Source organism: Schistocerca gregaria, chromosome 3 (genome assembly GCF_023897955.1).
Source record: "Schistocerca gregaria isolate iqSchGreg1 chromosome 3, iqSchGreg1.2, whole genome shotgun sequence".
NCBI lineage: Eukaryota > Metazoa > Arthropoda > Insecta > Orthoptera > Acrididae > Schistocerca > Schistocerca gregaria.
In genome coordinates, this window is record NC_064922.1 from 874,561,102 (window position 1) to 874,584,618 (window position 23,517).

The 23,517-nt window shown below is 40.2% G+C and overlaps 1 protein-coding gene across 1 annotated transcript in view; it reads right to left on the reverse strand.

The window, feature by feature from the left end:
- Positions 1-23,517, reverse strand: part of LOC126354951 (dynein heavy chain, cytoplasmic-like) — a 217,351-nt gene that overhangs the window by 46,688 nt on the left and 147,146 nt on the right. The window contains 5 exon segments of the mRNA XM_050005032.1: positions 3,285-3,458; positions 5,695-5,850; positions 9,430-9,645; positions 9,758-9,875; positions 22,089-22,287. Of these exon segments, the coding sequence (XP_049860989.1) occupies positions 3,285-3,458; positions 5,695-5,850; positions 9,430-9,645; positions 9,758-9,875; positions 22,089-22,287 (863 nt within the window).

A 23,517-nucleotide genomic window follows, 5' to 3' on the forward strand; every position in this document is an offset into this window, starting at 1 on the left:
CTTGACATCTAACTTGGCTTTGTCTTATTTTCTTCCTATTGACATTTGATGTGACTAAATGAGTTACAAGTGGCACAAAAGACAAATGGTTCGCAACAGGAGTAACACCATGGTTAAGGATATATTTTAGGCCATTGTGGAGAGAGGACGTGTGAGAGGAAATACTAACGTAAGCCATGATTGATGCTGCCAACACAACTTGCAACATTTAGCTTCACCACACTATTATGATACAACTACTACTAGGTTGCAGCAGTAATGAAAAAACGAGACAATCGATACGAAGTGTTCTGGATTGAGCCAATGCTTGAAGAAGGGGCCTTGCCACCACCTTTTCTTGTGCCACTTATAACTCAGTCTCGTCTCTTTTCATGCATTTCCGATGTACTGTATTCAGCACCAATATTAATCATCAATATATAAAACTGAGTCTCAAAGAATATGCTGTGTCACAATCAAGGAAACACTGCCCTTTTTTGGCTAGTGAATTCTTATTGGCTGGCAACTTGTTAAGTTGCCCAATAGCAAGTGCAGCCACCTCACCAAACTAATACACATAAAACAAGCTCACCTACTGGATGTGAGGAGAAAGGAATGGCCCTTCAATGACTGAAGTGCAGGTGGGGGGTGAAAACACTTTGTGAAGTGCTGAAAATATACTTTTTGCGCAGGTGGTGTGCTATGACAGAGATATCGCACAGAACTACAACAAGGGGTTTGTGATAGCACATTTTGAAGATTTTCGGTTCAAAAGTGACACGATAGACTTGCAACAAATATGTAGACAACTCAGATATATAGCTTGCACCACACGCACTCACTACGCACTGCAGATTGTAAAGATTGGCAGCAGTGACAGAGGGCATGAAGCGAAACTGAAGCACCTACGTTTTCTTTCAAATTTACATTTTATACATTGTACAGAAATTCACTGTACCGACTTCTAATAAGCTTCTAATGTCAACTAGGGATGTAAACTCATTTTTTCTTATCTCTGTTTGTCTCATATAGCCTAAAATAACACTTTAACAGTTGTGAGCATATGAAGTGGGGCTCGTAACGCAAGCATTACACAATAACAGCAATGGTGACAAAATTTGTCACTAAGCAGATGTCTGCATTTATGCTTATCGTTTAACAACTTTGCTGCTGCGATGTTTTGGGTTTAAATCAACATGTTCATCAATTTTTGCTTTTTTCTGGGAGAGCACAAAAGATGATCTTTCTAAAATGTGTGTTTTGAATGTATAGTTTGTTATTGTAGCATGTCGGCAAATAGCTTGATTACCTTGTACCCAGATGCCAATTTCAATTTTTGATGAGCTTTTATTTGCTGTTACACATCTCTCATTTTCTTAAAAAGAACTGATGAAATCCATATCCACAAATTATCATATAAACATTGTATTGCACATTGCATTTCCTTCCCTTAGGCAGATTGTATACAAAGTATTGGGGCAGATTGCGATTTTTAATCAGATATGCCACATATGTGTTTTTGCTTATATTTTGGGGGTTTTTAACATTTTCCTCAGTTCTCCATTTCCCTCAATATTGCGTTTTTTAAGTCTGGACAGCACAAAAATGTAAACTAGGGGGTTTCACTATACTTGGTTTGCATTACGAAAAAGAATAGAACACGAGTAGTGAGGAAAAAAAAAATTAATGAAATTCTGAAAAATCCTTGCTGGGCTGTGAAGGGTGTGTGTATGTGTGATGGTGGTGCGAGAGGAGGGGGGGGGGGGGGTTGTAAGGATGTGTGTGGTTTGCAAAGTTTGTGAACAGTGATTATCAATGGTAGTGAATAGAACTCAAAAGCAAGAGCAATTTCAAGAGAGAGTTGTGACGAACCCAGTATGGTATTTCAAACGGTATCTTCAGAAACGGAAACTGAAGGAATGAAATTGGAAAAGGAAAGGAAAAGATGAAGTGTGTAGCTGAAATATTGTCTAGAAGTCATCCCTGCCTGCTTTACAGTTTTTTGTCTGTCCTGGGAGGGTTAGGTTCTGTTTCCGGAATGAATATCATTCTGCAGCACATTGTGCACTGTTCTGAAGCATGGCACTTGAAACCAGACAATAGTCTAGTAGAATAGATGGGTCTGTCGTTTTTTTAAATCAAAATTTTAATAAAATTGTGGCAGGGCTGACAAATGAAACTGAAGCATTCATACAAAAAAGTACAAAAATTAAAACGTAAATGAGGCATGGTGTGGGGGTTTGGACCAAGGAAGCTAAGATATTCTTACTACATTATTAGTTTTATTACAGAACTCTTACATCTAGTTTGTTATATTACCCAAACAAAGTGATTTCTCAGCAGGTAATATGTTGTTAATGGGACAAAAAGGTAAGGACGGTTTACAGTAAAAATGACAACTGTTCTAACGAGAAGGAGATTCAAGCACTGCCCCTTCCGCAATTACTTTACTTGTTCAATTTTTATTCACGAAAGGAAAACAATGGCTATGTGAGTGAAGTTTTCTATTAAAATCAATTCCCATGTGTAGATTAAAGTTTTTGAAGGGCATATATTACCTTAGCTGCACTTCATTTAATCAAGAAGAAGAAGACACAAGGGGAAGTGTGCGGAAAACGTCCATTTAACTACGCATTCTACATCAACAAATCCATCACGAATAAGATTTATGGGACACTTGACTAACTAGTTAACTAGCAAATATGTTAACTCTTAGTGGCTCAAGAACACATTGTACCAAATTCAAAAAGAATTGCGAGGTTTATGGATGACAACAATAGGTGCAGTTATCTCCACCACCACCACCACCACCACCACAGATGGTAAATACTGTAAAATTCTTTAGCAATATGTATACTTCGATAGAAGAATTACAGGCAACACGATTTTAAAGAACAGTAAAATACTATTAAATTAGCAACAAGCAACCTTTCTGGACAGGACTACCAGGCTTTGCCACTTTCAACTGTTTGAATCTCATTTTTTGTGAGTGCACAGTATATTGTGCATAACCTTACCAAACTGCTACAAAATGATGTACTTAATTCTCAAATTTGCCAATATTTAATTTGTGAACCACAGTGGGGCACAGCATGTATGTTCCAAAGCAAATCACAGGGGTACACTTTGAAGGAGGAATATTAGTGTTATGACAGAAGCACCTCTAAAACAGCCTCTCTCTGGAAATTGGGGAAACAACTGGGTACACTAAGTAATATTTTATACACAACCCATTATTAAAAAAAAACTCATTGTGCAAGAAAAGTTGTTAGATGAATGAGCAATAGCAATTTATGAAATTTTACCTTAAGCATGATCGCATTCTCAGTACAGAGATCATCTGAAGGCAATGCGTTAGCCTGCCAACGAAGCCTCTCATCTGGATTTGATAGATACTCAGTCCGTGCAATGTCTGGCCGGAACTGCAAGCCTGCTTGCTGCAGGTGCTGACACCATGTTGCAAACAAGTTCTGGCGATACTGTACAACAAACATGTCAGTTTTTAATTAAGGTTGCTAAAAACTAGGTCTACCACAAAGTTACAAATCTTGGTATAAAAAATATTCACAATTTGTTCGGAACTAAAAGAACAGTATTGATAAACAATGTACTGGTGTAAATAAAGGAAACCTATCCCCCCCCCCCCCCCCCAAGGGAAACTGATTTACAAACCAAATTGTTACAAAATTCAATAAACTTAGAAACTAGTTACACTACGAAATCCATCTCTAGAAAGTGATATGATTGCTTGAACATCAAAATGGCCCACTGGGAAAATAAATCCTGCTAAAAAGGTACTGAGCAACTACAACATTTTTTTATAATTAATCTATTAAAGAGTTGTTTGCACCATTTCAAGGTTAAAATATCTCCAAATACTAGCTGGCTACTTTTATTCATTGTGGGCAGGTATCACCACAAAAGTTTTATACTCTTCACTCTTATGAGAACTGGCTATCATGACAACTTAAGATATCCTTACAGCTCTGAATTATTAATTCTCTTGTGAATCTGTGTGTTGTCCAAGATAAATATTGCCACAAGTGAGAACATCTGCATATTGTCAGTAATGGTGGACTGAAGTTTCTCTCTCATGTTTGCTACATCAGTACATGTAAAAAGTCACTGATGCGCTAAAAGTCACTCTAAACATTCTTCCTGGGGTAAGTGGACACAACACAATCCTGCTCACCTGATTTGCAGGGCATTTCATACAGGGTATCTCTCATCACTTCCAAGTAAGGGTACCCCTCAACGATTCAGTTCTTTGGATGTTGTGCACCTATTTCTTTGAGCTCTTTCATACACACCTGGGGACTATTCTTATGTTTACCACCCCACGGCACTTTACGTACACTGGAACATTTATTACAGCTTACAGGCCAACCAAGGATACTAGCCTTCTCTCTGTTCAGCATCACCTGTCTGTACAACTGCAATTCATTGAACAAATGTTGTGTGCTACTTGCTTTCATTGCTTTGAATCATCCATTAATATACATTTGTTCAATACATTAGAACAAAACACCTATGGCATTCATAATTTCATTAGAAAAAATTAGAATCTAGATTGAAAAAGCTAACAAAAATCCTTTTTGTTATACACATTGACTTCTTGCCCTTAATTGTTAACAACATCACATACATTTATGAAGTATCATATTTTCCAGAGTGCGAGCATAACAATAAGAAACATTATTTGCAAAATAAATAGATATAGATTTTTTTTTTTTTAATACGAAGTTGCTCTTGTTAACCTAAGTTTCCGTATGTGAGGTTTGAAGAAAGAAAAATGTTAGATGAAGTCTCTAAACTGACAGGTAAAAGCAACAAAGGACAAGTGTCAGGTACTAAAAGTGTGATAATCAGTTTTCATATTTAACAGTTGTATCCAATAATTTAATTTGTTAGAATTCTCTTCTGAGTGCACACACTATTGTTTGTTTCAGCTAGGAATTTTACTTCAAAAAGTTAAGAAGTGGCCAGCCACTTTTGTCTCCTTTTAATTTTAAACAAATCTGGGATGATGATGATGATGATCATAGAAAGAGACTAAAAAGAAAGTGTATGTGGTAGAGAACAAAACACTGAAAATAATGCTTATAGAAGGAAAAGAAATATTTACAATTTAATGTTCCATCATTACAATTTAACATTCCATCAACAGCACAGTCACTGGAGACAGAGTACGAGACTGAGTTACAAAATAATAGCAAAGGAAACTGGTCATGCGTTATGCCCTTTTCAAAGGAATGATCCTGGCATTTGCCTGGAGTGATATGGGGATCATAGAAAACTTAAGTCTGGATGGCCAGATGAGGATTTGAACAATCATCCTCCCAAATGTGAATTCAGTATGGTAACCACTGCACCATCTCACTTAGAATGGATATGAGATGTGGGGATAGATATTGGGGGGAGGGTGTCCACTCAGCATTCTAGAATCTTCTGTTCGCTGTTTTGTTGGCCTTGTATTACTAATGAAAAAGACTGCTTTAATGAGACACTACTGCTTAATAATTGACTGTACCATAACGTAACACAGTAAGCTGCACACAGACTGCATCTGGAGGATGCAAGTAGATATAAGAAATTCTACTATGGTAATATGCTCAGTGTTACTTCTGCCAAATAGTATGTAATTATGTACTATGCTACATTCATAATTAAGAATTGAACTATCTATTATAAAAGTATTTCACAGACAGTACTCACGTGCTGGTCAAAGTAGCCGGCGTATGCCAAAAATGCTGATGAAAGGAGAACATCTCCAATAATGGTAGACATTTGTGATCTGAAAGTTTCACTGGTAGCTTCCCAACGCTCTCTCTCAATTGCAAGTGATTTTAGCAAAGCAATTGATCGATCAACCTGTTGATAGTTACATTTGTCAAATTTACTCTCTATCAGCATGATACTTCAAAGCACTACTTACTTTAATAAAATACACCAGCGCGTGGTTAATATACTTTACAGTACAATGGCTGAAGAGATTATCAGTATTACAAATTTTATTCAAGCTCGCATACTGAAATATTTAATTTATTTTTGAAACTAGAATCTTCACCAAGCAGCGACAGGAAACCCACATATGAAAGTCTCCAAATTTGCAAACTTCTGGAGCCAGTGGCTCCTCCTCCTGGCAACAGGCTTGAAGAGGAAGGAAGAGGGGTTAAGGAAAAGGTTTGGTGAGGTTTAGGAGATGGGGAATGTTCGGGGAAGTTGCCCAAGACACTGGACAGGAAGACAGGAAAGAGTGTTTCCTTCTCATCCTGTCTGGTAAGTCTCCCTTGGCCAAGGTCCTGGGTGACTTTTCGAAACTCTCTTCCATTTCCTATCCCTTGGCAGTCATTTTCTTTTACACCCTTCTTTCCCCTTCAACCCTTCGGCCAGAAAGAGTCATTGGCTCCCAAAGCTCGCCCGTCACTCACCTTCAGGAGACAAAATGTATAGCACCACTGGGTGCACATGTGAAGTAAAAGGTACACATCTAGCTTTTGGAATCAATAGTTCCTTTGTCATGGAGGAAAGAGGGATATGCTGGGGAAAGTTGAAAAAAGGAAGGGCAGGTCAGTCAGACCCTGGGACAAGATACACACCGCTGCAGTGATCAAACACACTCAGGTGCGAGCATGTGTGAGTGAATGGTCTTTTTTTTTTATTTTTTTCAACTTTCCCTCATCATAGCCCTCTCCCCTCAACTAAGGAACTATTACTTCCAAAAGCTATGTAGTGTGCTCCTTTTACTTTTATACATGTGCTATACATTTCGCCTCCTGACAGTAAGTATTGACTGGCAATTCAGTCTCATAATTTATTAGTTCTCTCAATTGAATTTTCCTTTAATACAATATATCAACACAGGAAAATCCAAGATGGAAGGTAAAAATTTATGAAAAAGGACAGTTGCTACTCACAATATATGGGAGACGCCAAGTCACAGATAGGCACAATAAAAAGACTGTCAGAAAATGAGCTTTCGGCCTTCACACACGCACGCACATACACTGCTGCAATCTCTGGCTGCTGAGGCCACACGGCAAGCAACTGCGCATGATGGGAGATGCAACTGGATGATGGGGTAAGGAGGAGGCTGGGGCAAGATAACAAGTCATGGGTCTCTGAAGTGCTGCTAATGGGAGCATACAGGGGTGTGGTGAGAGGGGGTAGGACAGCTGGGTGCAATCAGGAGATCAGGAGGTTAGACGGGGAGGGGGGGGGGGGGGGGGGGAGGGTAAAAAGACTGTGGGTGCCTTGCTAGAATAGAGGACAGTGTAGTGCTGGAATGGGAACAGGGAAGGGGCTAGAGGATAATGATAAAGACTAATGAAGGTTGAGACCAGGAGGATTACAGGAACATATGCTATATTGCAAGAAGAGTTGCCACTTACACAGTTCAGAAAAGCTGGTGTTTGTGGGAAGGTTCCAGATGGCACAGGCCGTGAAGTAGTCACTGAAATGAAGAACATTCGGTTGGGCGGTATGCTCAGCAATGGAGCGGCCCAGCTTTTTCTTGGCCACAGCTTGTCAGTGGTCATTCATGCAGACAGACAACTTGTTAGTTGCCATGCCCACATAGAATGCAGCACAGTGGTTGCAGCTTAGTTTGTAGATCACATGACTACTTTCATACGTAGCCTTGCCTTGATGGGACGGATGGTGATTGTGATCAGACTGAAGGAGGGGGAGTTGGGAGGATGTATGGAACAGATTGTGTGTCTAGGACTATTACAGGGATATAAGCTATGAGGCAAGGGGTTTGGAGCAGGAGTTATGTAGGGATGGATGAGGATATTGTGTATGTTCAGTGGGTGGCAGAATATCATTGTGGGAGGAGAGGGAAGGACATACCTTATTTCAGGGCATGACGAGAGGTAGTCAGAACCCTGATGGAGAATGTGATTCAACTGCTCCAGCCCTGGGTTGTGCCGAGCCATGAGAGGAACGATCATTTGTGGCCAAACAGTGGGACTTTGTGAGGTGGTGGGAGACTGGAGGGACACCTGTTTTTGTACAAGGTTGGGAAGGTAATTACAGTCTGTGTAGGACTCCGTGAGATCCTCAATGTATTTTGAAAGGGACTTCTTGTCACTACAGATGCATTGGCCATGGGTGGCTAAGCTGAATGGAAGGGACTTCTTGGTTTGGAATGGGTTGCAGCTGTCTAAGTGGAGGTATTCCTGGTGGTTTGTAATGGAGGGGGATACTGATGTAGGCGTCTTTAAGTTGGAGGTTAACATCGAGAAAGGTGGCTTGTTGGGTTGAGTAGGACCAGGTAAAGTGAAGGAGAGAGAAAGTGTTTAGGTCCTGGTGGATTGTGGGAATAAGGTGTCCTCACCCTTGAACTGGATAATGAAGACGTCATCAATGAATCTAAACCAGGCGGGGGTTTGGGATTCTGGATGTTTAGGAAGGATTCTTTTAGATAGCCCATGAATAGGATGGCATAGGACGGTGCCATGCGAGTCCCCATAGCCATACCCCAGATTTGTTTGTAGGTAATGCCTTCAAATTGCGGTTGAGGATATAGTCAATCCTGGTGATTAGGAAGGAGATTGTCAGTCTGGAATCCATCAGGCATTGTGAATGGTTTTGTTCAACAGCAGTAAGGCCATGAGAATTAGGGATGTTAGAGTAAAGGGAGGTGGCATCAGTAGTGGCAAGCAGGTAAAGGAATAATGGATTCCAAACCAACTTCCGGTACAGGTGAGAACTCTCCCTGCAAGATATTCTACATTCCCATAATCCTCCTGACCTCAGCCTCCGTTAGTCTTTATCCTTGCCCTCTAACCTCTTCCCTGTTCCCATTCCAGCACTACACAGACCTCTATTCCACCAAGACACCCACAGTCTTTCTGCCCCTCTCCTTTTCTGCGACCCCTTCCCCTCCCCCACCCTCCATCTAACCTCCCAACTGCACCTAGCTGTTCTACCTTCACTCCACCTCGTCCCTACATGCTTCCATAAGCAGCACTTTACCATCTCCCACTCATGCCCTGCTATCCTGCCCCAGCCTCCTTGCCACCACTACCCAGCTGCATCTCCCATCATGTGCAGCAGTTCTCTGTGTGGCTGCATCAGCCAGAGACTGCAGTCACATGAGCGTGAGTTGCATTTGCACGAGTGTGTGTGTGTGCAAATGTATGTTCTACCTCTGATGAAGGCCTTGTTGGCCATAAGCTCATTTTCTGACAGTCTTTTTGTTTATTCCTGCAACTCAGCATCTCCACTATATGGTGAGTAACAACTATCCTTTTCATAATATTGTTACAATATATCACAACACTAATTAATAATACTGCAACAGTAATATATATGTTTTACTAGTGTGAATTTCGTTGAAAACTATTCAATTGAAATTTTGAAGCCTAAAGTTTGGCTATACACCACACACTGGTGTTAGGACATTTAAACTGTAAGCAAGCATTCCATTAACATATTTAAAGTTACCTTGGCTTGCACATTCTCCAAGTCAGCTTTTATGGCCTGGGCCTGAGATATCAGCTGTGCATACTCCTCTTTATATGAAGCAATGCTCTGCTCTAACTGTGCTATCAGCTGTGTCACTTCATCTCCTTTCTTCTTGTTCTCATCTGCTTGTTTCTCTAGAGATGAAAGTTCTTCTCTCAGTGGTTCAACTCTCTTCAGCATATCTGCATAATTAATCTGAAATACAAATGAAACTTAATTTTTCTGGTCTGCATTTTGATCAGTTCTGCAGTAAATCAGCAAGCACATTAGAAAATTTGCACTTCTTTTGTGAGTCATTTGTACACACCTGCGCAATGGCCCATTTAACCATAGGACCACATGCCATACTGGCACGATTAACTTTTTCAAAATTGTAATCAGGATTGCTCAAGTATTTTGCTTTCATCTTCTCCCTTACATCATCACTGGGAACATGCAATTTATTATTAATATGTACAGAACTTTCAAGTAACAAGTTATTTTATATTATAGTTCTAGACACTTTTATTAATACCAGCTTTTAATCAAAGCAACTTTCACTGTACGTAATTGCATTCTAATTTTGGAGACAACAGGTAGGAATTTATACTAGCATCATATTTATCACGAATACACTCCAAACACACACACACACACACACACACACACATACACACACACACACACACACACAAATATAAATGACCCACATATTTCTCATTAATATCTTCATCCCAATCTAAATTTCAATAAAATTTAAACAGGGTTCATGTTTTTAATCTGGAATTTTCACGTTTCACAGTACGAGGCAACATGAGCGGAATGAAACTTCATTTGCTACAAATGCACAGCAAAAATCTGTGTTTCATAAGCAAGAATTATCCGCAAAGCTTTCCCGATTAAGTATCTATTCTTTGGCATAGTTACATACAGAATTTCATACTATTTAACTTTTAAGATTTCTTTGAAGGTGTTAAGCATTTTATTTCGTGGAGACATAGTGCATATGTGTAACTGCTCAGTACTACAATCTATACAACCAGAACTTTAAAGATTCAATTAATTATTCAGGTCTGAAGAATTAATATTTAGCAATCAACGTTAATCGTATTTTGGGGATGTATAGGAGTTTATCTGAAGGATCAATGGTGGTGGTGGTGGTTGTGGTTATAACTAAACTTTCACTGCTTCATCTCATGTAGACAGAAAACTATTTACCATATGGGTACTCAACTCTATAGGAATGATGTCCAGACTGTGCACTGTGTCATGACTTTTCATTAGGCACCAGTACTTTTACGGAGATGGAGGGCTGAAAGAAAATTATCAGCATGCAGTCAGTCAACACGGGCCTGAACCAGGTGAATAGGACTTCACATGTAAAGATGTTTTATCAAAACAACAGCAGTTTTACTGCAGCTCTTAATGAGTACCAAAGCATTAAAGGAATCTGAGAGATCCCCTTTCCCCACCAGTGTTGAAGAATGTGATTCAGAAGTTCGAATTAACTGGTGATTTGGGAATTGCTCCTGGGAGAGGCTGACAGCCAATTGTGCCACAAATTGTTAAGTTACTGTTGCCAAGGCTGAAATGCTGGATGCAATGTGCGATATTCAAGCACGGCTTGAGCTATGTCATGACAGCTGAACATTCCATGGCCCACCATTTGAATAGTGCTGCAAACAACTGTGAAACAGAATCACTAGTGTGGTTCCACGTTGTTATGGATGCAGATGGTTACCACACTGAGCAATGTTTTTAACTCTGAACATAAACATGGTAGGCAATTAACAAGTGTTACACTCTCTTATGGAAATTAAAATGTGCTTTTTGTGACAGTTTCACCATTATTTCTCTTCCATAAATTCTTACAAATATTTTAATGAAGTTTCACTGTCCTATGATCATCTTTTTTCGAGGATGATCCTCTTAAGCAGCCAAAGTTCATATATAACCTTCCCATAATTTAATTAGGGAACAGGCAATTCAATAAAAGTAATCAACATCAAGAATTGGTGCAATAGAGAAAGCAAATGAGAAGACTGCGTAATATAGACAAGAGTTTAAAATCTTAATTTATGTTGGTATCACGTGTCTGCCTGTGTTGAAAAAGAAAGCACAGAATTACTTCCCAATGTGACTTTACATAATGTTTAGTATTTGTTTATGAGGGTATATTACTGTGACCGGACAACTTTATCAAACACACATTATTCTTTCTCAAATGACATACAGTGAAGGACTACAATTATCTACAGTCATTTAACAACACATAAAAATTAATATTAGTATCAGTTTCCAATAATTACAACTACAGTGCTCCAAATAGAAAATAAAAATAAATGTAATAAAGACAAAGTTTTGAAAATAATTCCTCCTCTTCATGAGACTAGTATAAATGTGTAACCTACATCATATCTTAGGTAGTACATCTGTGTGCAATACGCTCAGTATTTTAATCATGTGGGGAAGTTGCTTGACAAACTACAAGCCATACAAAAATTGGCAGATAACCAAATAGATTACAGTTTGTATACATGAGGCTCAATGATTGTGACATCAAGTTAATTTTATGTATTTTCCCATTGCATAGTAAATATCAAAATGTTACTCAAACTTTCATTGCATTGACCTGTGCCTGAAACTGTAACACTGAAAATTAAGCTACAATTCACTACTGAAGCAATTTTCTGAGCAACACAACCTTGTGTTATATGTCCGGACCGCGGACTGTAGGGAAACTATGATTTGCAAGCCACATAACTGTGCACCAGCAGGACTATAGTCTGCTGCCATGTTATTACCTCATATTTTAATACATTATCATCAATAAATTCAATACAGTGACTAACCCAATTCGTTTGTTTAAAGTAATGATCCACTAAGAGTTTCACTTTTAAAGTTTGTACACGAATTAATTCCAAAACTTTGTCAGCTGTCACATATGATAACAGTACAACAAAAATAAAACTCTTAAAACTGTAACAAATTACATTGCATTATGCAATGCCAAAGAAAAAGAAAACACACATTCCTGTAAGTTATTTAAACAATAAAAATTATTTGAAAATAAAAGCTATAAAACAAGCATGAGAACATGCAAAGCAACAACTATGTGTGAAACTTTCACCAGCCCTCAAATGTACAGCACTTTAGAGAAATTACACGATTTGTGCAGTGTTGGCACAACAAGTAAATAATGGGTCCTTACTCACCAGACATTTATAATTATGGTATTTATGTATTAATTGTCAATCTTTTTGTTAAATCACTTTCAGCCAAATTTGTTTTGTGTTATAAAGGGTGGTCAAAAACAGTTTGAAAATCTTGTAAGGGTGTTGCAGGGGAGGTTGTGATGAGAAATAATTGTTAATGAAAAATTTGTGTGTGTTCTGACACTTCAGAGTTATTTGGGATTGAAGTTAGCCAATCAGGCAGTCAGCTGTACAAATTCAAGCAGCTTGCAAGAGGCAGTGTCGCTAAATGTTTTCTTAATTTGGTTTCTTAAAAACCAATAAATGTAGCTTAAATTTATCAGTTTTGAAAAATGCACATTTTAACAGTAATGTGCTCTTCAAGTAGTAGCTAATGGACCCATAGATGTCTGCAGATTATGGCATTTTAATGCCTACAAGTGCTGGAATTTGTGCGAGCAATGACCTGATTGGCTAACTTCAATGCTAAATATCTCTGAAATGGTGCAACATTCCAATTTTTTTCCCTACACCATAACCTCCCCAGCAACACCTTTACAAGGTTTCAGACTGTTTCTGAGCACCCTGCATATCTGGCAAGTAAAGCTCCTCCTATTTACAGTCTTCAAGGCCTCCAAAATTACAGAACGAAGTTAGTAAGCCACAGCTGGTAGCTGTACCAAGGTACAAACTTGCAAAACTTTTGAATGAATTACGATATTGTCTAGTGGTTTATGGTAAGACATAAGGAGACATACAAATGATGTACATACTGTACAAAATTACGTTACTTATTCAAGTGCCGTTTAACATAAAATTATACTTCCTACACCAAGAAATTCCAAACAATGGAAAACTTTATTGGACACCCAGATGAATTCGTGACAGCTCACTGAAGTTTCACATTGTAAATGAAATTCACAATGCATGTTATTGTTAACAAGAAACATTGCAACAACTTATAAAATACAGTACTTGGTATTTTAAAGTTTGGTTAACATGTAACTATTGAACAGCAGAGCAGCTCACACATGAAGTGTTACACAAATACTGCCAAAGACTTTCTTGCCATTCCAGTCATTAACAGCATAGCAACGAGTGGTTTAAGCCATATTCACATCTTGCAAAAAGTTTATCATATATGAAACAAATGGTTGATTTTTGGGGTATGGTGATCATTCTAATTTTTTACAGCTGCTCCCATAAGCCACTATCAACAAACAGGTTCAGCAGTGTTTGACATCATAAGTGTCACGTTGCTGAAGTGATACGTCATTTTTTTAACAAAATTCATCAATTACAAAATAAAATGAATACTACTGAACTGCTAATAGTTTCCTCTGCCCATTTTATGTACAGAACTACAAGAATCTGTAGCTGGATTGCAATGAAATATTGTTAGTTTCTAACTGCATATCTGTTTATTGCATTTTGTGTCTTCTCCCAAGAAATATCAAACATGTCAAGGACAACTAATTGTTATAAAGCCAAGAAATTCCATTGCTTCTCTTGAAATAACATTATGTGGTTCACCAAGTCCATAAATAAGAAATTTTAAACTGTTCAGTTTCTTCACAGTTTCTGCACTTTTCTTTGCTCTATTACCTCCATGCACCATGTTAGCGCTCTGAAATTTGATTACATCTCTTTATAGTCTTCCATTATCTTGAATTGAGGGTGAGGTTTTAGTTCCTCCATCAGCCGTATTGACATGGAGTGATCTACAATCGTAGAATATGTGATCAACATGTCACCAATCCCTTCAGCAGTTATTGCCAATAGATGAATCCTAGTGACATCACTGCTTCCTTATTCAAGCAGTTCCTCATACAGCCTGGCGAGGCTTAGTGGATCCCATTCCAGACCTTACCATCTCAGTAAAAATCTACAGAGGCACTGGGAATTTAACCCGGGACCTTCCAAACGCTAATCATTCAGCTATGGAAGTGGTCACAATTACTGTGTGTGTGTGTGTGTGTGTGTGTGTGTGTGTGTGTGTGTGTGTGTTTTTCAATCTGATGGGTGCCCAACAGCGAGGTCCTCAGGGCCCTTACACTTACGAAAACAAACATGGAGATGAACTAAAAGTGTTGTACACGCATGCACTTGAAATGATCACACAGTCACTCTTTATCACATGCACTAAAACCAATTGGGAGGGGGGAGGGGGGGAAGAGCAGTAATCAAGAAATTAAAACACAGAGAAAACAAAACACAGAAGAACTAAAAGGAAAGCACAGGGAAATGTGACTGGCTGACCACTTACAAAAAACTAGGGTGAGCCAGCCACCCTTAGACACATTAAGAACATCTCCCCAAAACTTTGTTAAAAACGTTAGACAATTCATGAAACTTTACAACTCTAATCAAATTCATTTCATCATTACATAAAAGAGACGGCAGACCGGCCACAGTCCGCTGGTTGGCACATAAAATGCAGTCCAATAAAATGTGGCGCACCTTGTTCTGCACGCCAAAAACACCCCACATTGTAGGGTCCTCTCACCAGAGTAAGAATCCACATATCATAAAGCTGTGGCCTATGCGAAAATGAGCAAGAAGAACCTCGTCCCACCAACGTGGCTGGAAGGAAGTACTCCAGGGCCGAATTGTGGGCTTGATGACATGGAGCTTGTTATCGGTCACTGCCAGCCACTCGTCTTCCCATTGACACATGACTTTGTACCTCAACAGCAAGGTGATAGCATGCAGGGGGATAGCACACCAAAATACCAGAGTATCACAAAACGTCTCCTTGGCTGCTTCATCCACCGTTTCATTCCCTGCAATTCCAATGTGCCCAGGTACCCAACAGAAAGATACATCCTTTGCACAGTCATAGTTGTAGGATGTCGCCCTGGATATTCAGTGTTACTAGATCTGCTGGGTACAAATGTCTGAGAAAGTAAAGGGTGCTCAGAGAATCTGAGCAGATGATAAATCTAACATGGGGAGAACATCTCATCTGCTCCAGTGCCCACAATATCACATATAATTCTGCATCAGACAGCAAATTCTGGAAGCAGTCTGACCTTGAGGATACGATCCAGGAAAACAACAAAGCAACCAACGGAGGCCCATCCGTAAAAAGAACTACACAGTCATGGTACTCAGATAAAATATCGAGAATATAACCCATTAAAAACAGAAGCAAGAGTGCTACCTCTCCACTACCACACCAAACCTAAAATCACTTAGGGTCTCTCCAGTAACCAGGGTGGCACATGGTTAAAACTCTTGATTTGGCATCATACTGACTCCAAACAGAGTAACTCCAGCACATGCTGCACGCGCATCCCAAATGGCATCATGGCTCTTGGACGGTTGGAAAAAAAGCATTCCAGAAGTGGACAAGCTATAGCATGGTATGGTGTGCGCAGAAGTTTGAGCTCCAAGGAACTTACACGCCTGATGCACCATGAGGAGCTAGCACCGGATGGTAAGTGGCAGTTCCCCTCCCTCAGCACTAATGCTAGGTATGAGACTGCTCCGGTAAGCACCCATGGCCAGCCAATCCCCTCATGATGGACAGCATCAATGATCCACAAGTAAGAGGGCCTTGCTGATCCACATACTGTGCAACCATAGTCAAGCCACAAATGCACAGAAGCCTGATAAAACTGAAGTAGACACACCCTGTTCACTCCCCAAGACCTGCGGCTCAGGCACTTGACGGTGTTCAGGTCTCGCAGGTGTGGTGATCACGACAATCGGGAGTCAAAAATGAGGCCCAGAAACAGCACTGTCTCTAAAATGTAGGGTGGTGTCCCCCATATCCAAGACAGGCAAAGTAAAAAGACGAGGGGGATGATTAAAATGCACACACACACACACACACACACACACACACACACACACACACACACACACACACTCTTATCTGCAGAAAACTGGAAACTCATCTTTGCAGCCCACTTATCTAATCACCACACCAGAAGTTGCAACGGACAGCTTGCCATTGCAACACTGGAGGAGGAATAGAAAACAGCAAAATCATCTATGAATAACGAGCACTGTACAGGACTCCTTACCGTAGATGTGATACTGCTGATTGCTATGGCAAAGAGGGTAACACTTGAGACACTACCCTGAGGAAAACCATTCTCCTGCTCAAATGGATCACACAGCGTGTCAACAACTCGGGTCCTAAAGAAACGCTGAGACAGGAAAGACCGTACGAAGATGGGGAGGTGTCCATGAAAGCCCCATTGATGCATTTGAGCAAGAATAAATTGTCTCCAAGAAGTATCATATGCCTTACTTATATCAAAGAATATGCCAATACAGTGATGCTTACAGAGGAAATCCTGCTGAATAGCCGCCTCTAGGAGGAACAGATTGTCGACAGTGGACTGAAATCTTTGGAATACACACAGAGAGGCTAAGGACTTGCCTGGTCTCTAGCAACTAGACCAGACGATGGTTAACTATTCACTGCAGGGTCTTTCCTACACAGCTAGTTAAGGCAATACTGTGATAATTTTACCAGGACATGTGCAGTTCTTTCCTGGTTTGAGGAGAGGGATCAGAATTGCCTCCCTTTATGAGTTGGGAAAGTTGCCTGTCTGCCATATTAGAGTAAAACATTCAAGGAGGATTTCCTTTGATGTCGCTGGTCACTGTTTAAGCATGCAGTAACGGAGTTGGTCGTGAGCAGGTGCAGTGTCACGGATCTCAGTCAGTGCCAATTCAATCTCCCACATGGAGAAAGTGGAGTTGTAGGCCCTAGAACTGTTGGATCTAAAATCAAACTTTTCCACTCTCTATAGTCACATGATAGCCATGAAATGCTGGATCCTGGCTTGCATTGGCAGTGGTTTGTGCAAAATGTTCGGCCAGCATCTAAGCAATGTCTCTGGGTGTTGTTCAGAGGCAACCCCGTTTCAGCATTGCTGCTGTCAGTAAACGGCTTAATTTACTGGAAATCTTCCGGCCACCTTCCCATACTTTTATAGAAGAAAGTGGAATGACTGACCGAGTCCAGGAACGCTTTCCATGACCTTTTCTTACTCTCCCTAATGATGCGTCGAGCCTTGGCCCTCGCGACTCTGAAGGCCCTAGGGTTGTCTATTGTTGGCGGCATTTAAAATGTTGAAGAGCTGCATGCCTTTCCTGGATCGCGGAACGGCACTCAGCAGCTGTCCACCAAGGTACTGGGTGCTTCCTAAGATGTCCTGAGGACTGTGGGATGGGGAGGTCAGCGGCACGATGGATCGCTCGTGTGATGTGGTCCACCCTTCCTTGGATGTTGTCACAATGTTTGAACACAGCCAGCTGGCTGGCTGAAACGCATCCAGTTAACCCTGCTGACCATCCATTTTCAGGGCTTAACTTCAGGTGGTGAGCCATTTAGTAGGTGAAGGTGAACTGGAAAGTGGTCACTGGAATGAAGGTCATCAGTGGCCTCCCACTGCACAGAGTCATCGAGGGCACGGGAACAGAAAGAGAGGTCGAAGGCTGAAAAATGGCCCAGCAGCAGTAGAGAAATGTGTGTGAGTACCCATGTTGAGGATGCACAGCTCGTGAGATGTCCTGAGGCCTTCCAAAACCCAACCTCGAGGGCTGGTATTGGTCAAGACCCACAGGACATGATGGGCATTGACATCTCCAGGAGGAGGAATGGCCGTTTGAGTTGTGCAATTAGATCCGTGACAGCCTCAGAGTCGAGGGCATCTTGCGAGGTAAATACAATGAGCAAACTGTGATCCTTCTACACACAGGAATTTGAACTGCAACTGCTTGCAGGTCAATAGCAAAGGTGAGCGCATAGGAGTGGTGTGCACTAGTGACAAACACTGCAACACCTCCTTTGGCCCTTTCCCCCAAAAGGTCATCCTTGCGGTATAGTGTATATTTCTGTAGCATAGGGACATCTGTATCTTTAAAATTGTTTCTTAAAAACTAAAGCACATGGGACATGCCTGTGATAGGAGCTTTAGTTCCTCCACATGATTCCTGACCCCATTCATGTTCCACTGTAGTATGGAAGCCATGTCATAGGTGCACTTTTAATTTACACTTATCTTTCCACAGGGGAGGTGAAGCACTTTAAGAGTGAGGGGGAGTGGAGGGGCTGACTGGATCCAAGGCATGTAACTCCATGATATCCTCCTCATCAGTCAGACAGGAAAGCTTTTGACCTGAACGTCGTGTCTTTACCTGCACCCTGTCCCTTCGAGAATGAGGGGGAAAGGGGGCATTGAGAGATACTCTGCTTTTCTTGTACCTTTTGGATGTTCACTGCGGGACTCTTGTTAGTCTTGCCTGGTGCAGCTGCCTGGATTGCTTTGTCCCTACTCCTTTCCTCTACATATACTTGTGCAAGTGCAGTTGCTTGAGGAGGATAGAGGCACACTAGGCATTGTCTGTGTCGAATCATCTGCCTTGGGAACAGGTTTCTGCACCATGGAAGAATACAAGATGGCAAAGACGGGGGTTTCGTGGCCTTATATACCTTTTTGGTTTCGGCATAGGGGATCTGCTTGGTCACTTTTATCTCCTGTATTTTGCATTCTTCAGCAAAAACAGGGCTGTCTTGGCTCCAGACTCGGTGGTTCCTAGAGCAGTTGATGCAGATCGGCGCAGACAGGCACTTAGTTCCAGGGTCAAGAGCAGCTTTTCTGCAGTTCCTGCACATCACTTCACCTCGAAAACTCAGGGTTATATGGCTGAAATACAGGCATTTATAGCACTGCATAGGATTTGGAATGTAAGGCGGAACATTAAGTTGAAGGAACCCCACCATAAGATGTTCAGGCACTGTCGGAGAATTGAATGTGGCAATGAAAGTGGCAGTCTTCAATTACTCCATTATCACTGCATGTTCATTGCTCCACATCGATTATTTCACTATTTCATGAGATGCCCATTCTTGCTTCCTCCATCTATCACCAGACACACATTGTTAGACATGACTCCACAAGCCCTGTTACTGCACCCCAATGTATTCTTTTTATCAGGAGGACGAGCCTCTCTCATTCTTTTGGATGAATAAGTGTGAATATTCGCAGGCGATACACCCTTCCCACTGGGAGGAGAAGATTTTGAAGGTTCCATCTCGGTCCCACTTCAGCGCACAGCACACCTTTGAGTTTTTTTTTTTAATTAATCCTGCCCTCGTGATCCGGGCGGTCAAGCCAAGATCTCCGTTCCCTGAGACACACAATGTTTGATTACCGTGCTCCGCAGTGGTCACTGAAACATGCCCAGAGCTTACGGTGACGGGGGTTGGCAGCACTTACCAGCCCCCAGGTCAGGAACCCTGGATTTGCCAAGCCTGTAGCAAGCAAATCAATACTGAGCCCCTGAGGGCAATTACTGGTTTAACAAACAAATTGTGCCGAGCTATATGCAGTCTGCTTCCATCACAAGATATTTTATCATCACAAAGTGTTACTTTTTGGCTTACTCTTAAGGGCAGTGTTTTTCACTGAAATTTGTAGTTTTATTTCTAGTTTTATTTGTGTTACAAATACAGAAAAATAAAAATTTAGCTTTGTTATTCCTTGTTACGTGTCTCCTTGGAACTGTGGTTGAGTAATGTTTTGCAGGCGCACACAGCCATTTCTGTAACTCAAGATGCTTTTGCAAAGGGAAAAATCACTTGAGGACCACATCCCTGATGTCCTACAGACAGCCTGTTGGAGTAAGTTCTGATGCAGTGTCATATTTTGTGACTTGGCCTTGACACTTTCAAAATTAATAAAAAGATATGATCCATTATGTAACTACTGTCACTGCCCTATTTTCTTCAACAATTATTACAATGTTTCACCTTTTTGGTGAACAGACCGTCAATGTCTTCATTTTTGCTAGGTAAGCACCTTTAACATAATCCAGACAAATGGCAACCACTTTATACTGGGTTGAAGTAGGTAAAGCCACATTCTGCTCCAGTTAAAAAAATGGAATTTTTTACATCAAAGTAATTGGATTGTGTCTGTCAAATATATGATTTATAAACAATGAAATTTCTGCACCTACAAATTTTTCTAACCTGATGATACTTTTGTAAGATCTTGGATATGGCCACTGAACCTATCCCAAAAACACAGGAGGAGGCGTCCTTTGCAGTTGCTCTCTGAACGTCAAACTTATGACCTTCAGGAGAGAGCTGTGGCTTCACACCTCTATCTACTTTTATCATCAATGAAACTTACTACATGTCAGAATTTGTAGCACCATCGAAAGACCCTAAATTCCAAAGGCACTTCATGAAGGCATTAGTTCACAATCACGATTTGAAACAATGTCTTAATTGTAAATTCTGATTAGATCCCTGCCATTCTCATGATTCTTGTAAACCAACATTCAAATTATTTCATTTATTGATATACTTTAGTGAAATTCCACTGATTCTTGTTTAGAGGTAAAACAATGAATTAAATTGGTGAAAGTTAATACTGCTGTAAAGTGAATATTCAGAGTGCCTTGTCAGTACTTATCTCCAAAGGTGTGATTCCTGCACCATCAATATACACACTAAAAAGTAGATAAAACAATAATACGAGCTTTCGGAACTCTTACTTCTTTCCACAGGAATGACAGAGTGATAGGTCTTTCAGATGCCAGGATGAGGATCTCCTTGTTTGATGAACTGCTTTCATTGTTGAAGGATTGTCTCGGTCTGATGGACATTCTTCCTTGTCAGTTACCCGTTCTCTCTCTCTCTCTCTCTCTCTCTCTCTCTCTCTCTCTCTCTCTGTCTCTAGTGATCTTGCATTATTCCCTTCCAGTTTTATTACCTTTCACAAACCTCTACAGTGAATTTAACATCTAGTTCTAACAGTGGATTTATTTTATCACGAAATATTTTCTACACATTACCCAGTCTTGTTCTACCCCTGTTCTCTTCATAATCACCTATCTAACTCATATCCCTTTTTTCCACCAATTTCATCATGTTTCCTAACCCAATTGTTCCTCCGGCACTTGCTCAATCTTTGTCATTGTTCCTAAAGGCTTTACCCCAGATTGCAGCCACATATAAGAACTATGTTTCCACTAACCCCTCTCCAATTTCGAAATAGATCTATCTGTAACTCTTATCCATATTGAAATTCAACTATATGCTTTCTCTGTCAACCCTGAACAGCTGCTGTCCATTCACAATCCTCTCACTTTTCATCCCCTGGAAGTGCTAGCACACACTGTGTACTTCTTCATGAAGGAACATGGGACATTACACATCTTTGTTTCCAAATGGCCTGACTCTTCTCCCATAAACTCACTCTCTTTCCTTCCTGTGGAATGAACCAACAGTTCCAAAAGCTTGTAATAGTTTGTCACTGGTAACTCTGAGCTCAATAAACCAGTTCCTACATCCACATAATTAACACAGTACCTTAAAACAAGCAAAGAAGAGTTTCACACAAGTTATGTTTGCTACCAATCACAAGCTCAAAATTAAAGCAAAACACAAAACAAAATGTTAATCTACAGTTAAGAACATAGTTGCATGCTTACGTAATATCCTCAGTACTGAAATTAGAGACAATGCTATTGATAAAGTTGTCCCTCATGATTACGGCACGTATAGATTTCCAGTCACTTGCATTTTCACCGAGCAGTAAGCAGATGGATTCAAGAGCAAGTTTCACAAGAACTGGTGGATTTGCCATAGAACGGACTTCCACGAGATGCTGTCTTCTGATTGATTTCACAGCTGTAGGAAATGTTCATGACAGAAGATAGCAGAAGTGTCAATTTTCATTTAGCAGGACAGGCATTGTTAAATTGCAGTACGGCAAAGCGAAAGAAAATGTGACCCATTTTTAAACAAGAAAGCCAGCTACAAATTTCTGTGACTAATGGCTACAGGAAATAGTCGTGCATTTTTATCATCATCTTATGAAAGTATATTATTATTATTATTATTATTATTATTATTATTATTATTATTATTATGAGACTGGCTGGCATACAAGGTTAAAAACGTGTCACTGCTTCTGTAAACACTATGTACATATGAACAGACATGTTAGAATATTTTGCAGGATAAATATACATCTGGGAGCAGAGGCATGCATACAACCAAAAAGAAATTAAGAGGTTATTTGGGCCTACAAGAGAAATATTTCCCCTTGTTTCTTACGTCATGTCTTCAGTGTTGAAGTTGACAATGGTTGAGATGAAGTTGTCGCGCATGGTGACTGATCGAATGCTCTTCCATTCCGTGGCATTCTCACCGAGCAGAAAGCAGATTGATTCTAGTGCAAGTTTTACCACTGCTGGAGGGTTTGCCATGGAGCGCACTTCCACCAGATGCTGCTTTTTGATTGACTTCACAGCTAGACAAGTTTCATAAACATTTTCAAAATTGAGTTTCAGCAATTTTTTCTAATATTTCCTCCAAAAATAAATTGTTCAAAACAGAAAGAGTTTGGTAAAAACAGACTGAGTGGTGAGAGTAAAATACTCAAGCCAACCCACTGGTGATATGAAAACTGGAAATGTTACTTAGGAAGAATTTTTCTTTATTTAAATGTACCAAATTTTCATTGACGTGTGTAGCTGCTGTTTGGTAATGCCACAAAAAAATACACATTTGTTACTCACAGAAACAAAATCACCAAGTTTAAAAATTTGAGTAACTACTGCCTTCATGAAAATAGTGTGTAATGCACACTACATCAAAGCTAACACTTTCCACAAAACTATGACAACAACGAAGTACATGTAATCTTCCTACCCACAGGGGACATTCAAGAGTATAAAATATTTTTACATACCCCTCTACAGTCCACATTTTCAGCCGGCTAACCATACAGTACCAAAATGTGAAATACACATTCCAAAATTATGTTAGAAAGCATTAGCACCAGTGCACATTGAAATGATCTTGTGAAAGTGCAGAAAATCAGGGATGCGATATTTGCAGATTTCATTGCAGTAA